At 34.7% G+C, this 15,090-nt stretch overlaps 1 protein-coding gene across 2 annotated transcripts in view; it reads right to left on the bottom strand.

Moving 5' to 3' along the window:
• Positions 1 to 1,476: 1,476 nt before the first annotated feature.
• The window catches only part of LOC131432894 (small subunit processome component 20 homolog), an 87,940-nt gene continuing 74,326 nt past the window's right edge, over positions 1,477 to 15,090 (bottom strand). For both annotated transcript variants that reach the window (XM_058599469.1, XM_058599470.1), the window contains 4 exons: positions 12,441 to 14,039; positions 3,001 to 3,166; positions 2,051 to 2,944; positions 1,477 to 1,990 (listed from right to left, as the gene is read on the bottom strand). In XM_058599469.1, the coding sequence (XP_058455452.1) occupies positions 1,544 to 1,990; positions 2,051 to 2,944; positions 3,001 to 3,166; positions 12,441 to 14,039 (3,106 nt within the window). In that variant the 3' untranslated portion in view covers positions 1,477 to 1,543. The remainder of the gene's footprint in view (positions 1,991 to 2,050; positions 2,945 to 3,000; positions 3,167 to 12,440; positions 14,040 to 15,090) is intronic.

The following is a 15,090-nucleotide window of genomic DNA, read 5'->3' on the forward strand; positions in this document are numbered from 1 at the left end:
TCACAGATCACTGAGCTATGAGCTTTCAAAATACGAGAAAGGCAAACGCGCCTTATGAATTATCCTCTTTGATGCTCGTTTATACCAAACATTTCAGAAAAGTTTATTTCTGAATTATTTGAGATTATGTCACACAACTGAAAATTTTATCATAAAATTGTGATCATATTTCCGATGGCAAAAATTATGTTGATTCGTCAGATACAACAAGAGATATTCACGATCAAAAACATATCACTCTCTCAAAGGGTAAATTTTGAAAAGGCGCCCCATAGTAAAGTAAGTCGTATTCACGACAAAATATAAAAAGTCCATTCGTCAATCCATTGAATATCTATTTCGCATTAGTAGTTTCATGATTTTTTAACTCATTAGTGAACGCTAATACTGTTATCAATGTTATCAATAACAGATTACCTCGAATCGTCATAGCGAACCGAGAGAAATGAATTTAAACCGCACCGGCTACAAGTCGCAGACCTGGCAAGTAATATTTTGGTTTCAACATGAATAACGCAGTGACTGTTTCCCAAAGTTTACTGTCGCCTTAGTGAAAGCTTCATGCTTCTTCGGCTGTCGTAGAGCAAGAAAAACTGTGGGAATAAACTGTCGAACGAAGTGAAGGCTACGGCAAAGCTGTCATGGAAAGAGTAGCATGGCAGCCTTAATAATACTGTTGCGCGGCGGTATATGATACATTTGGGAAACCTGTTTGGGACCTCATTGTATTCATTTTTAATTTTTGTGTGGAACTTTATAGTCTGGTTTCGCCCCATAACGGGTCCGGTTTAGCCCCGATGGTTCCAGAGATATTGGATTTTGAGTTGGCCACTTCTGTTTGGATGTTTTTTCTCAATTTCCAAAAATTGTCCAGTCTCTTATACTATGAAAACTGTTTTTTTATATTTAAGTCAATTATAAAGTGGATAATTTCCAACAAACGACTTTATAATAAAAAAAATTGTTCAACTAATATACACATATCAACACACGTATGAAAATTGATGTACATGATCTGATGGCGTCCTAGATGGCGACAAATGAATTGTGTGTTTAAAAAATAATAATCTAATGAATGAATTAGAAACATTTTAAATGTCATCGTAATAGGTCGTGTCGCACTCTCGTTTTTTGTAACTGATTTAATTTGTCTTCAATGTGTTATACTTTAGTATAGCTGCACAGATAGAATTCGGGAAGCGAAAGTGTAAAAGTGGCAAAATAATCAACTAATACGAACGATTATCGATATTCGAAAATATGGGAAAGCGTCAATTTAATTCGGATTGTCAGAGATGATTAAAACATGGTTGGCATTATAACTCGTATTTATTTATATATATATATATATATATATATATATATATATATATATATATATATATATATATATATATATATATATATATATATATATATATATATATATATATATATATATATATATATATATATATATATATATATATATATATATATATTGTCTATGCGGTTTTTAAACCTAAGTATTATCAAATTTACAGTCGTACCCACCACTAGATCGCTATGTGCTTTGAAATAAGTCCTCCAAACGCCTATTTTTCCTTTTTCCTTTAGACTTTTCATTAAATACCCGCTTGCCAACTTGTGTTAGCATATCAACTTTGCGTTTCTTGGCTTCTTTTTTACGGAATTTATCTGCCATTTTTCTTTTCGCAGCATGAAGAGGATTATTAATTTTATCTATTGCATTGTTCTGCTGTCGAGCACGACGTTTTTCTTCAATCTTCGAATGCATAGTTAGAACTATACTATCGTACTGATCCTTACCAATTTTGGTTTTAATCTGAATTCCCAGCCTTTCGACTATCTGCTTTATCTCATCATTCACATGATCTTTGTCAGTCAGTTCTCGTAGTGCTGGTGACAACATTGACGAAGCTAAACAAATTAATACATCTCCATCTAACATATTGACAATTGCTTCCATAAGCTGGAACATGTTTTTACGCTAAAATTATATATTCTATGTTAATAAATTTTCACAATTTATGATTCAACTAATCCTTACCAAGGAAATCGATTTTGGTGATTTCGCAACTTCGCTTTGTATCACATATCGTACTCTTCGCAGGATCCATTTCAAATCGATATTCTTATTTCCTACGTTGCTAGTTTCTAATGGTATTTCACGCAGAATACTCGTTATCAGTAGAAGATTTTGAGCTATAAGTTGAGCTGTGGCATCATCCGTTTCTCCTGGGTTCAACTGACTACACATATCCAAAACAAGAGAACGAATGTCTGCATGAGGGTAGCTGTATATGAACCGGCGATTCAAAGAATGTTCATTACTATTCTGAGTTTTGAAAATAGAATCCGTTTTAATAGCACTAAGGATGACGCCAAGTAATTGAAGTGCACCAAATCGAACCCATTGATGGCCATAGGAAAGCAGTGCTTGAAGACTATATGCCAACTCATCCATCAACACAGAATATTTACTATTAGAAACAATTTCCGGACATGCTTCAACCATCTGGTTTAAAACATTTAACGTTTGGAACAGTGAATGATCTTTCATTTTTTGAGCCTCTTTGTCATTTTCATCTTGTGATTCAAAACGCTTTATTCGAACAAATTTTCCCGCACTTTCGGAACTCAAATCATTCAGAGATGAAAGTAAGGCTGGAAATATCTTATCTACCCGTGTTGCAAATGATTCTTTTTCGACCGTTATAAGTCGCGTGATGAATTGTGCACCAAGTTCTCTATGGTTAAGTTTTTTATTTTGCAACAAAATCAGAATAAATTCGATTAATTCGTCATGATATTTCATACCCAGTCGAATCAGTAAAGCTTCCAAAGCATCTGCCACTAGAGCACGGCATGAAGAAGACTGTTCGTTGATTAATCGAATGCCCAGTGAAAGGAAGATTACGCTGCCTTTGGAATAGAGAAATTCCTACAATATAATGGAACTGAGTATAAATTTATTTTACAGTTATATTCATCGTTTACCGTCGGGAATGCAGTGAACATTGATTTTAGCATCAACACAGCGGATTCGCGTCCTGAAAGTACTTCGTACTCTAATTGATTAACGTAAAATTGAATGGTAAGCTCCACCTTAGGTCCTAATGGGTAACTCAACAAATACTCTAGCACAACTCTACGGCACTCCGCTCTGAAAAAAAAACAGTTTTTAAATCATTTAGAGAAAAGATTCCTTGTGGGTAACCAGTTTGTGCAAAGTGCACATAACCAAGGTGGCAAGTGGATTTGGCAATTGGATTTAATAAGAACAGGAGTAGAAACCCTGAAGCTGCTGCACCAATCAAAGCAGATTTTAAAGTATACAAAATCTCAAACGGATGCGTTCCACCGAACCGCATCTGATGTCAAAAGTCATTAACTGGAAATGTTCGATAGTATCTAGCGTTTAGTTATTGACGTGAAGTTATCCAATATCAGCAAAAACGATCCAAACATTTGCAACGAACTAGGTCAGCGTATACAGTCATGCAAAGCCGCTCTGCATACAGCCATAAGCGTCGTCTGAAAATCGAACAAATCCAACAACAAAATTATAAATGAAATTTATGCTTCCTACAAAAGTTGTCGAAACCTTTGAAACAACGGGAAGATTGATCAAAGGACCAGAATTTTTTTTTCATTCTATTTTATTTCCATTCCGTACTTTTGCTGATATGTTATTTTATTTCCTTAAATGTAAAAGTTAGTTGCATGCAGGGATGCCAGGTCATTTTTTCAAAAATCTGTGATCAAGCCAAAAATCTGTCTGTGAGAATCTGTACCCGTGTCCCCGTACCATAATAGCAGATCGAAATCAGTTTGGTGAACAAAAAAAAGTCTCACTACCAACACGCTCTGTACCTTTTTCCTCAACCGCTCTGTACTTTTTGGTGTTAAACTGTGCTCTATTTCAAAAATCGGTGATTTATTCCAGAATCTGTGAAAATCTGTGATCATTTTAAAAAATCTGTGAAAATATGTGTCATTTTAAAATCTGTGCAGAAAATTGAAAATCTGTGAAACACAGATTAATCTGTGAACCTGGCATCCCTGGTTATATGCAGTGGTGTTTTCATTCCTACCTAAGAGAGTTAATTAAATTATTTTCCAATTTTTCAGCTCTACATCTATCACATTTGTTTCTGCTTTTCTTGAATATCTTATTCTTTATTCCGAATTTCTTATTCATGCTCAGTTATCCATTTCCGAGAAAAGAAAAAAATAGAAAAAAAAGATTTTATTTAATGAAATTTTTGTAAGGCCGGTCATGATGGTTTGACGGAGAAGAACTGAGGACATGCGTTTTTATTTAAATTATATTGACACTTGGGTCCCATAAGTATTACTACAGCATGTTCACATTTCGTTATCTTCGGTTGATCCTTGACAGTGTTACCATGACTCACAATCGAAATGCATCACTACCAATTTGATACAACGCACCCAAAGGCACGGTAAAATGTATATTGTACATACATACATACATACACACAGGCACACATGCATACATACCTACATGTATTCCATACGCAAGTATTACAACATTAAGTTACTATTTCTACTCTAATAGATCCTAACTAAAACTAGTGTGCCAACAGTCATCTCATTAGTAGAGTCACCATGTTATTTTAGCGATCACTCGACTTTCAATAAATGAATTGTGATAAAATCGAATACAAAGTCTTTGCCTCGTCTCTAAGAAGCAATAACGCATAGCAGTAGTTCGGAAATGGTTCAATACTGCTGTTTTAGCGAAGCAAAATGCTCCAAATTTCATGTTACTTCTAATCAAGTTAATCTATCAAACAGATCTCACTATAACTAATGGTTTTCATATGTGAAATGACCAATGGATTTGAGATGAATGGGGGTACCGTTACCCAATTTCTATCTCTTCTAATGGTCGATCGTTAGTCTTGAGCTGAAACGGTGGCCTTTATTACCATTCTTGCAGGCACTTACTCTTACATTTCACTCACACGTCATCTCACCATCAGGTCCCAAACATACATCCTCACAATAAAAACTGGATGAACATCAGTGGTTTGCTCATTGGATCAGTCATTATTTTTTTTCTATTCTACAATATTCTATCTCATTCCACAGTAATCCATTGTACACAAACCACCAATAATCGTCATATATGAACTCGATTTACCGTTCATTTGTTGTCATCGTGTAAAACCCAATTGGAATACGTTCACTCCACCTAATTTTCATTTCACACTGGTAATAAGGGCCGGTAGTATAGAAATGAAACATAAAAAAGAGCTCAGTTAAGCCCTACCGGCCTCTTCAACCCCGGATGTTGGAGCGTAATGCAATCAACATCTTATTCAAATAATTCGTTCAATATCTTATTCATTTAATTCAATTATGAAGCTAAAAGCTGTAACGCATATCTTTATCAAATTGTAACGTTAATTGATTGTATGTGATGATGTTTGCAATACCGTCAAGCCCACCAACCAATGGAAGGGCACTGGAACAAATAATAAAAACAGTCTTTTTTTCTGGGCGATTGTACGAATTCTGACTCATTTGGATAGAAAAGAAGATGAGATGAACTAAGATAAATCTCGTCGTGATCTCGAATATCGTGAATAGACTCAGTCTTAATCTCTAGCTGAAAAATTGGAAGCAAGTAAACCACCAAACTAGGTTAACCAAATCCGATAGAAAAAAAACCTCTCTCAATTCATCTAGTGGTGTAATGATGCCTTTCTCATATTACTTATATTTCTAAAAATTTCACTGGAAGATTCTGTCAAGAAATTTTGTTTTCTATCTTGAATAAAATAAGAAACTTTCTTTGGGTATAAACTAACATAACCTTTACAATTTGTAAACAGTTATGTCAAGTTAAGAAGAATTTTACTTTATTTTGCATCGTCGCACTAAATGATTGAACACACTTCGCCCTATAGATCTAGAACCGGAAGTCGGACCCGGATGAAATTAAACAGCAACCTATGCGACTATGGAGACTTTTACTTGAGCCTAAGTTTGTTGGAATCGATCAAATTATCTCTGAGAAAATTGAGTGCGTCTCGTTCTAGAGTTTTGACCACTATTTCCATTACTTGTAACCAGTATAGCCGAAGTCGGTTCGTTCAATAAGTAACTAATATAGCCACAAATTGAATCAGTTTCGAGCCAAATCTAGAAAAATTTCACCCTTTTTGCACCGTCGCTCTAAATGACTCACTTTACCCTATGAAAGCATGATAAAATTCGATAACAACTTATGGGACTACGAGATTTTTTGTTTTATGAGTGACATGATTTGACACATACACGCACGGACACATACATTCCTCAGCTTGATGAACTGTGTCGAATGATATAGAACACTTAGCCCGCTGGGTCAATTCTCACTAGTCAATTTTTCAAGAGATTGCATTAACTTTCTATATGACAAAGGCGGTTCTCCCGAAAATCATTTCCCAAAAATTAAAGCAACGAAGTATTTTCCCCAGAATGTACCGTTCTCCAGAAAACCATATTCACGAAGGTACTAATTAGTAGAAAGACACACAACAGTATGTACCATTCCCCAGAATGCCATCTCCCAGAAGAAGCAAATACCTAGAAACTGTTTCCCCATAATGAAAAATTATACAGAAACAACATAGGAACAGATCTTTTACCAGAAAAGCATCTACTAAAATCAGGCGCGTATACATGGGGGGAGAGATTAAACCCCTCCCCTCTCTCCGAAACTTAAGAAATTATTAGGGGACCGGACACGTTGTTAAACTGGACAGCTTAAATATCTTATCAACCTGCTAGTATTTCAATTCATAGATTGACTTTGTAAACGCGCTTGGAGATGACGCGGTAGAAATGATTTCGATAAAACCCAGTTTTAATGGATGTTTTTTCAATTTCTAAAAAGTTTCCGATTTAGCCCCGGTCTCCCCAATATTATGAGAACACACCCCGAAATTTTTTTTCTGGGTACGCGCCTGACTAGAATGAACCAGTCCAACGAAAATAATTTTCGCGAAAATTTCGTGAATACTCATTAACTGTAATTTCCAAGGCAACTATGCTTATTTCAAGTTTTGTTAGTCTGAAAAGAGGGCTCTGAAAATAACGAGTTTGATAAAAAATAATCAAATTATATAACGGGTATGAAATCATTTAGCTATTTTTATTTAAATTCAAACATAGCTTCTTTAAATTGGGTATTTGTTTCTGCATATAGTTTATGGTAGCAAGCTAACCTTTCGTCGTTAATTCGGTCTAGTGATAGAGGGTAGTAAATAGCACACTACCATTTTATATAATTATTTTATTTAATGCTTACACAATATTCTGTTCGTCATAGATGATTCAAGTCGAGACGGCCGAAGGCAGCGCCCGCAGAAATCACCTCTGTCTAGTTGCGTGCGTTTGCCCGGATTACCCAAAGCTAGGGGCTATCCCTCAGTTAAGTCCGAACGAGCGGCAGCGAGGTCGGACAGCAGGTTATAAAAACGATGAGGCGTAGCCGCATTAGACCTTTCAAAATCGCAGTAAATTAGAACAAATTCTATTAAGTAGCGTGTTGATCTGTTATGCCAAATAACTATTATGCCAAATAACCATCATGCCAAACGATATTATACCAATAATACTGTTTTAACGACTAATGCCTTCGAGTGTATGGTTTTCTGGACTTTGGTACATTCTGGGATTTTTTTCCTGGATTTTCTTACTTTCTAGAGTTTGTATTTCTGGAGATTAGTACTTTCTGGGTAATAAATTTCTGGGGAAAAAGCTTCGGTTTTTTATGTTCTGGAGAATGTTTTTCGGGGAAATGTTATAGAACCGCTCAAATAGTAACAGTTGTTAGCATCATGATTTTTTTCAACGAGTGAAAAGTGAAAATGGAGCTTGTTTGAAAGAACAAAACAGTTAGTAGATTTTTAAATTTGATTTTTGTTAATATCTATCTAGAATAAAATCTTGAATTTTTGGTAATATCTATCTAGAAACCAATTTCCCCCTTCAACATCAACAATGATCTTTGTTTGATGTGAATCAACATTTTGGTGGGGACGGTTATAGCGTGATGGGTAAGTCGATGCCTTTCACGCAGCCCGCCTGGGTTCGATTCCCAACCCCGAACATAGGGTCAGAAAATTTTTCTGGCCCGAAGAGGCGAATGACATTAATGTTAAAACCTCTATAATTGAAACAAAAAAAAAACATTTTGGTCTAACTCAACGAAAAAAAATGTCGGTTCCAGCTGATTGAAATAAACTACCAATTTTTTGCTTATCAACAAAAGTTGAGTTGATTTTATTGGCAAAATCTTTGTTGATTCATTCCTAATTTATCTTTATGTTGATAAGGAAATTGGATTCCTTTCATCTATGATCTAATTTGTATAATGATACAACACCGTTTATTGTTGAAATGAACCGTGTCAGTTAAATTTCTTACAAACCAAAAAAACTTTTTCAGCTGTGGATAAACAAAATAGTTTGTACGTGTTTCAAAAAGTGAAATTTCATCTGCTCATTTCTTTTCCGTGGAGCATTTCAACAATCCAAGCGTAAGTATTGATAATCAATAATATTACAAACCTCATATTACATAACACATTTTCTTTACAAAAAAACCTGTTTTAATCCACCTAGTGGTGTAATGATGCCTTTCTCATGTACATATAATATTGTGGTATTCTATTCAAAAATATTCTCTTCGAGTTTTGAAAGAAACCAAGAGATTGTTTATGCATAACATACAGAATAAAACAGTGCTTTGATTGCGTAAGCCATCCTTAAGAAAACGAAATGGGTTCACTATTATATGCACTTTCCAGAATCCGGAACCGGATACCGGAAACCAGGATAGCCGGAATCAGTTTGTGTAGTTGCCTACTGATAATGACTATCGATTTGTGTAGTTTCGAGACCAGTTTAGAAATTTTTTTACGTTTTTTGTTTCGCCGGTTTAAGTGACGGTGTACAATATTGAACACACTTTACCCTATAATTCCGGAACCGGAAGTCGGATCCGGATGAAATTCAGGAATTCCGTATGGGACCGGAAGACCTTTCATTTGAATCTGAGTTTGTGGAAATCGGTCAAACCATCGCTGAGAAAAGTGAGTGAGATCCTTTTTGGTATATATGACCACTATTTCCGGTACTTCCAGAACTGGATACCGGGAACCAGGATAGCCGGAATCGGTTTGTTTAGTTGCCTACTGATAATGACTATCGATTTGTGTAATTTTGAGACCAGTTTAGAAATTTTTTTACGTTTTTTGTTTCGCCGGTTTAAGTGACGGTGTACAATATTGAACACACTTTACCCTATAACTCCGGAACCGGAAGTCGGATCCGGATGAAATTCAGGAATTTCGTATGGGACCACGAGATCTTTCATTTGAATCCTAGTTTGTCGAAATTGGTTTAGCCATCTCCGAGAAAACCTAGTGAGATTATTTGACACACACACACACACACACATACACACAAACACACACACACACACACACACACACACACACACACACACACACACACACACACACACACACACACACACACACACACACACACACACACACACACACACACACACACACACACACACACACACACACACACACACACACACACACACACACAGACATTGCTCAGCTCGATGAATTGAGTCGAATGGTATATGACACACAATTTTCACTGGTCGGTTTTTCAAGTGATTGCATAACCTTTCTATATGAGAAAGGCAAAAAGTTGTTACAGGATATTTCTATTTTAACTGATCTGCAATGGCATCACGCCATGGTTTGGAAATAATTGTAATTTCATTAATGTAAGTAATTAGAATTGCTAAAATAAAATTAATCGAGAAAAAATATATCAAAAATAACCCTCCAAATTATTTTGAAAGAAAAAATTTTACTCCTAACAGCAACAAAAAAAAAGGATTTTGAGTAACAAAAAGCGTAAGTAGAAAAAATAATCATTTTAGGTTTATATCTTATCATTTATTTCAACTGCCAAGTTTATAAATTCAAAGCACTATAAAGATTACCTTCATCTAAAGTTAATTCATTGTAAACTGATTTTGCAGGTTAAATTTACTATGGGATTGTTTTTTAAGAAACTGACAGGAATGCACAAGTCGAATATTTGTTATTTTCAACAAAATATTAATTGAAATAAACTAATTCACTGAGACAAATCAAACATCTTGTTTTGTAGTTTCAAGCAGCGATGTTTGCTATATTAAACCAAATTTTCTTTTGTCACTATTTCAATAAAATAAATCGTTACGAGAAACCAAAATTTAGTTACGTTTACAATATTTTTCTCTGCGTGTAGGAGACAATACCAGATTTTGCGTTTGAGCACGATGTTCAGTAAAAGTGTTGGAACAACTTATAGTCCTATACAGGTTCTATGTTGAACATTCCATTGGAAATGGGGCCAACACCCCATATCTCGTCCAACGATTTTTAAGGGTTCAACAGCAGTTTTAAATTTATCAGGAAGCATCAGAGCTTTCTTTGTTTTTACCATAACATAACAATGAAAATTTTGGAAAATAAGGATAGTTTAGATGCTTATGTTGGGTTTTTATTGAGTTTTAGAATAATTATTCAACACACTTGCAAAATTGATGCCAAAGTCTCAAGGTAACATCGGTAAAAATTTTAATAAAATTTCAGGGTTTACATTGCTTTCGATAAGAGATTTGTATCCTAGCCGATTGGCTCTAAGGTAGTATATAAAATTAATTGAAATGATCATTACTTAATTTGAGACACTGAATGTTATTAGTAGAAGATCTGAATCAAAATCAGTTCACTACAAATGTTGAATTGATCTGCAAGAATCAGTTCAATTGTAGAAGGATTTCTTATAGAAGATAAATTAGTTGGACTATTGAAAATAAAACTGACTTTTAGTCCAGCGAAGATTTCATCATGAAGAACTCGTACTTTCTGATTATGTTTCTGATTACTCCACGAGAGATACCTAGTATTTAGAATCCTATTAGGAAAAAATGGATCGAAATCTTTAATTATTTGCTCATCAACGCACTTTAATCGTAAACATGCTGAATTTCAAAAATGTGATGACATGACGAATCTATTGTTTATTGACTAACAGATACATTTAAAAAAATGGTGTATAAAATGCTTTGAAGTTTCTTATTGATTTATTTTCCTTGTTGGTTTATCATACGTATACCAAATAATTATTAAAACAGTCATATGCGCTCGGAAGAAATCGGTTACGCATAACCAAAACCACTAGATGACTAGGAAAAAGGCTGTATGCTTTTCTTATATACATTAGTAATAATTATTATTTCCTATTTATGTCGAGATATCCGCAAAGTACTTCAATCCTCAATTAACGGGCCTATTACAATGCTCTTTTTTTGGGCATGGGATATCTGTTCGAGGCTTGAATTAAAGGAATAGTTGTAAAAACTAAAAACAGACGATTGAAGGCTATTCCAAAAACCGGGAAAAATCGCATTATCTCGCAAAATTTCACGAGTTCCGCTTATTCTAACTATGGGCATATAACCTTTGTATAAGTTGTGTCTATGACAATGTCTGTGAATTCCAGTGAAAGACCGTAGCTTGGTTAAAGCCGGCTATAAATAAACCAATGTTAATAATAATAATGTTTGTGCATGCTCCACACAAGGGTTTTGAAATGTTGAAATGTTGTAACCTAGTATGTTCACATTGAACTGCCGAGATTAGCACTAAGCAGTTCAATCTGAACTGCTCTGCACTGATGAGTCAAAGACGACACGTAAAAATAATAAAAACGGTTATGTGCCCTAACACAAAATTTGGCTAACCCCTAAATGACCAAACCTGCATCGGCCAGGAATAGTCGAAAACACGTTTTTGTTCGGCACGTCAGAAAAGACATTGCACTCCGTTGCAAACAAAAAGTGTTCTGTAAATAGCAGAAACTTTACGTCTGCTTAGCGGTTCAAATTGAACTGCCGAGTTTAGCACTAAGCAGTTCAATTTGAACTGCCTTGTACTGATGAGTCAAAGACGAAACGTAAAAATAATAAAAACGGTTATGTTCCCTAACACAAAATTTGGCTAGCATTTGGTAAGTTTCATGTTTTTCAAAATTACAAAAATCAAAAGGCAAAATAGAATAAAATATTGAGAATAAAGAATCTTTTGGATGGTTGAAAGCATTATTTACAACAGATTGGATAAAACCGTTCAAACTACATTATATTTCTTTTAACTTTCCATCGCTGTCACAAGGCAATTCTTTGTTCGAACAATTATATTTTTTCTTTTATCCATTTACATTTGCCTTCGATCTGTTTCTCGTAGGTAGTGATTGAAAGTAGGACAGTTTCAATATCTTAACAAAAACCCAATATAAGCCGTAAACATTGTTTTACACTTTAAAAATTAATTAACATACCTGAATTTTTCTACATTACTGTTAATGCTGAACTCAGCTACTTGTTTGATAATGGACGCCATTTCCTTAGCTATAAGCTTTCGTCCGATAATCGAGCGTAATAAAATTAATGCCATTTTCTGTTGGTCAGGATGATTCAGATCGTGTTCAACGTATATCAGTAACAATTTGAGTTGTTCACTTCCTATAGTGTAATACTTTACAAACTTCAACAACGCGACCACTGCTTTGAAGCCATGTTTCACCAGTTGATAATTATCATCATTTCTTCCTATTGTTGCTGTTGCGTACTTGTGTAACACTTCTAGTAAATTATCCACAATTTTGTTTATATGCTGCTCAAGACAGGATATGTGGATTCTGCTGGACCAAACGGAAGCAATGCACTTTATGCCAAGAATGGAAATCTTACTATGATTGCTGCTCATTGAATCAACCAAGATAGGAATCATCGGTTCTAGAAATTGCTCATATTCAACAGACAGAACATTATTTTTTTTAATCATCATATATAACATTACTAAACCCATTTCTACTAGCACATGCGAGTTTGCTTTCGAGACATTAGCGAGAGTTTCTATATTCCCCATGCCTCTTCTTTTCGGTTCCGGAGGAATGATATATACATCTTGCTTCACAAGTTTATTTTGTTCTTTCTGTCTTGTTGATAAACTATTACTGTCGTGTGCAAGATTGGGTATACTTTCGGAAATTATACCAAACACTAGAATTAGTCTAGCTTCAACGCTAATGTATTGATTAGTACAAATTCCTTCTGCTATTTTGTTTAAAACCTCTTGTACTTTCGAAACTGTTTTTTTCGTATTAGTCTTAATGAGAATTTCCTTAAAAGGCAGAATTATGTCGAGTATTGATTTTTCACTTATGTGCCTTGATAATATTTGTAATATTAAAAAACTTTTTTTACTGGGTTTTGCTTCTGGAATCTTGTTGGTGACAGAAAAGATTTCCTTTTCTTCCGAAATCCTCCCAAAGATATCGTTGATGCAAAAAGTTGTCACAAGTTGCAAAATATCATCAACAATTGATGAATTTAATCGCTCTTGCATAGCGTCCAGTATGGTAAAAACAGTTGCAATGAGAACATGAACCTGAAAACCACGAGTGAGAACCGATGATAGAATTTCCAATACACTTTTAAGAAATACTGGTTCCACGGAAAGCATAATAGTTTTTAATGTTTCACGAGCAGTACTCCGAATTTGTTTTAGGTTGGATTTCAGAAAATTGATGACTCTGATGAATAGTTTTGGTAGATTATTTTCAATAAATTGTTCCGGTAACTTATGTAGTAATTTAACGATTGCAATGGCAACAGGAATTTTGAGCATTTCCTTTTTCTCGCGTGCATATCGCTCTTTACGCTCATTCAGTTTATGAGTGCCTTGAGATTCTTTGTAATTGATTGTTGAGAATAAGTCCGGTATAATCACATTAGATATGTCGGCAACTACCGAAATTGCATCCTCTTTTTTCAAAACAGTTGTATGTGTGAAAGATATGCTGACTGTTTTCAAACCATTGTTTCCATAACAAGTTGTAACTTCGTACTCATTTTCGATATCTTCACTGTTAAAACTGAAATGATAAAAATATTTTAAGTGTATGTGATGAAAAAGGATGCTTCGTTAAATATAATGTAAACGAAAAGAAGAACGCACTTATAACTGCAAGATTATTATTTTTGATCGAGTATGGGTCGAACTCGGGAGGGAAATTATTCTCGGGTACTGGTTGGATACGGATAAACAATTTTTATTTGCGATTGGGTATGGGTCGAATTCGGGTTCAAGAAATTGCATTCTCGATCATCTCTAAAAGGTGCACTTTTTCACCAAACCCATACAATTCTTTCAAAACATATGAAAATTCAGATAAACTAGAGCCTAAACATGTACCGGGACTCACACGCAGAAAAAAAACATTGTGAAAACAAAAAAAAAATTTAGGTAGTTCGAATGAATTTTGTGTTGGTTTAGAGACAATAACAATTCTGCTTTGATTCATCCAATGCACAGTGGTTCGAATTAGCGAAACAAATATTGGAACCCGTTGGAATATTATTTTTCAGATTGCTGGTGTCTTAACAAAAGTTGTTTGTAAAAAAATGGCACATTCTTTGATGTAAAAGGACATTTGGGTGGTCCATGTTTGTGTTGCAGGGCGAATATTTTGGGATCCTCTCTAATTTCATAAGGCGGTAGTTCTCAAAAGTTTGAGCACTTCGAAAAAAGTCCCCATACAAAATTTGAGCTGAATCGGATATGGGTAAAGGGTGCTGCCCGACGGTTAAGGTTTGAAAATTTTCGATCTTGAAAAATCACCATAGAGGGGAGTACATGAAATTTCCGAAATCGAAAATTTTTTTTTGATGCCAAACTGCTTAGAATTTCATGAAACGTCCAGATTTAGTGTCATCTAAAAAAAAAATTTTTAAATCCACTTTCTGGGACTTTTGATATTTTGAAGTCCCAGAAAGTCTATTTTCAGAAAAAAATTGTCGAGACACTAAATCTCGACGTTTCATGTAATTCTAAGACTTTTGACATCAAATTTTTTTTTCGATTTCGGAAATTTCATGAAACCCGCAGCCGATTCGTAGAGTTTTTGCATGGCTAGCACACTGAAG

This window comes from Malaya genurostris, chromosome 2, assembly GCF_030247185.1.
Source record: "Malaya genurostris strain Urasoe2022 chromosome 2, Malgen_1.1, whole genome shotgun sequence".
In the NCBI taxonomy this organism is placed as follows: domain Eukaryota; kingdom Metazoa; phylum Arthropoda; class Insecta; order Diptera; family Culicidae; genus Malaya; species Malaya genurostris.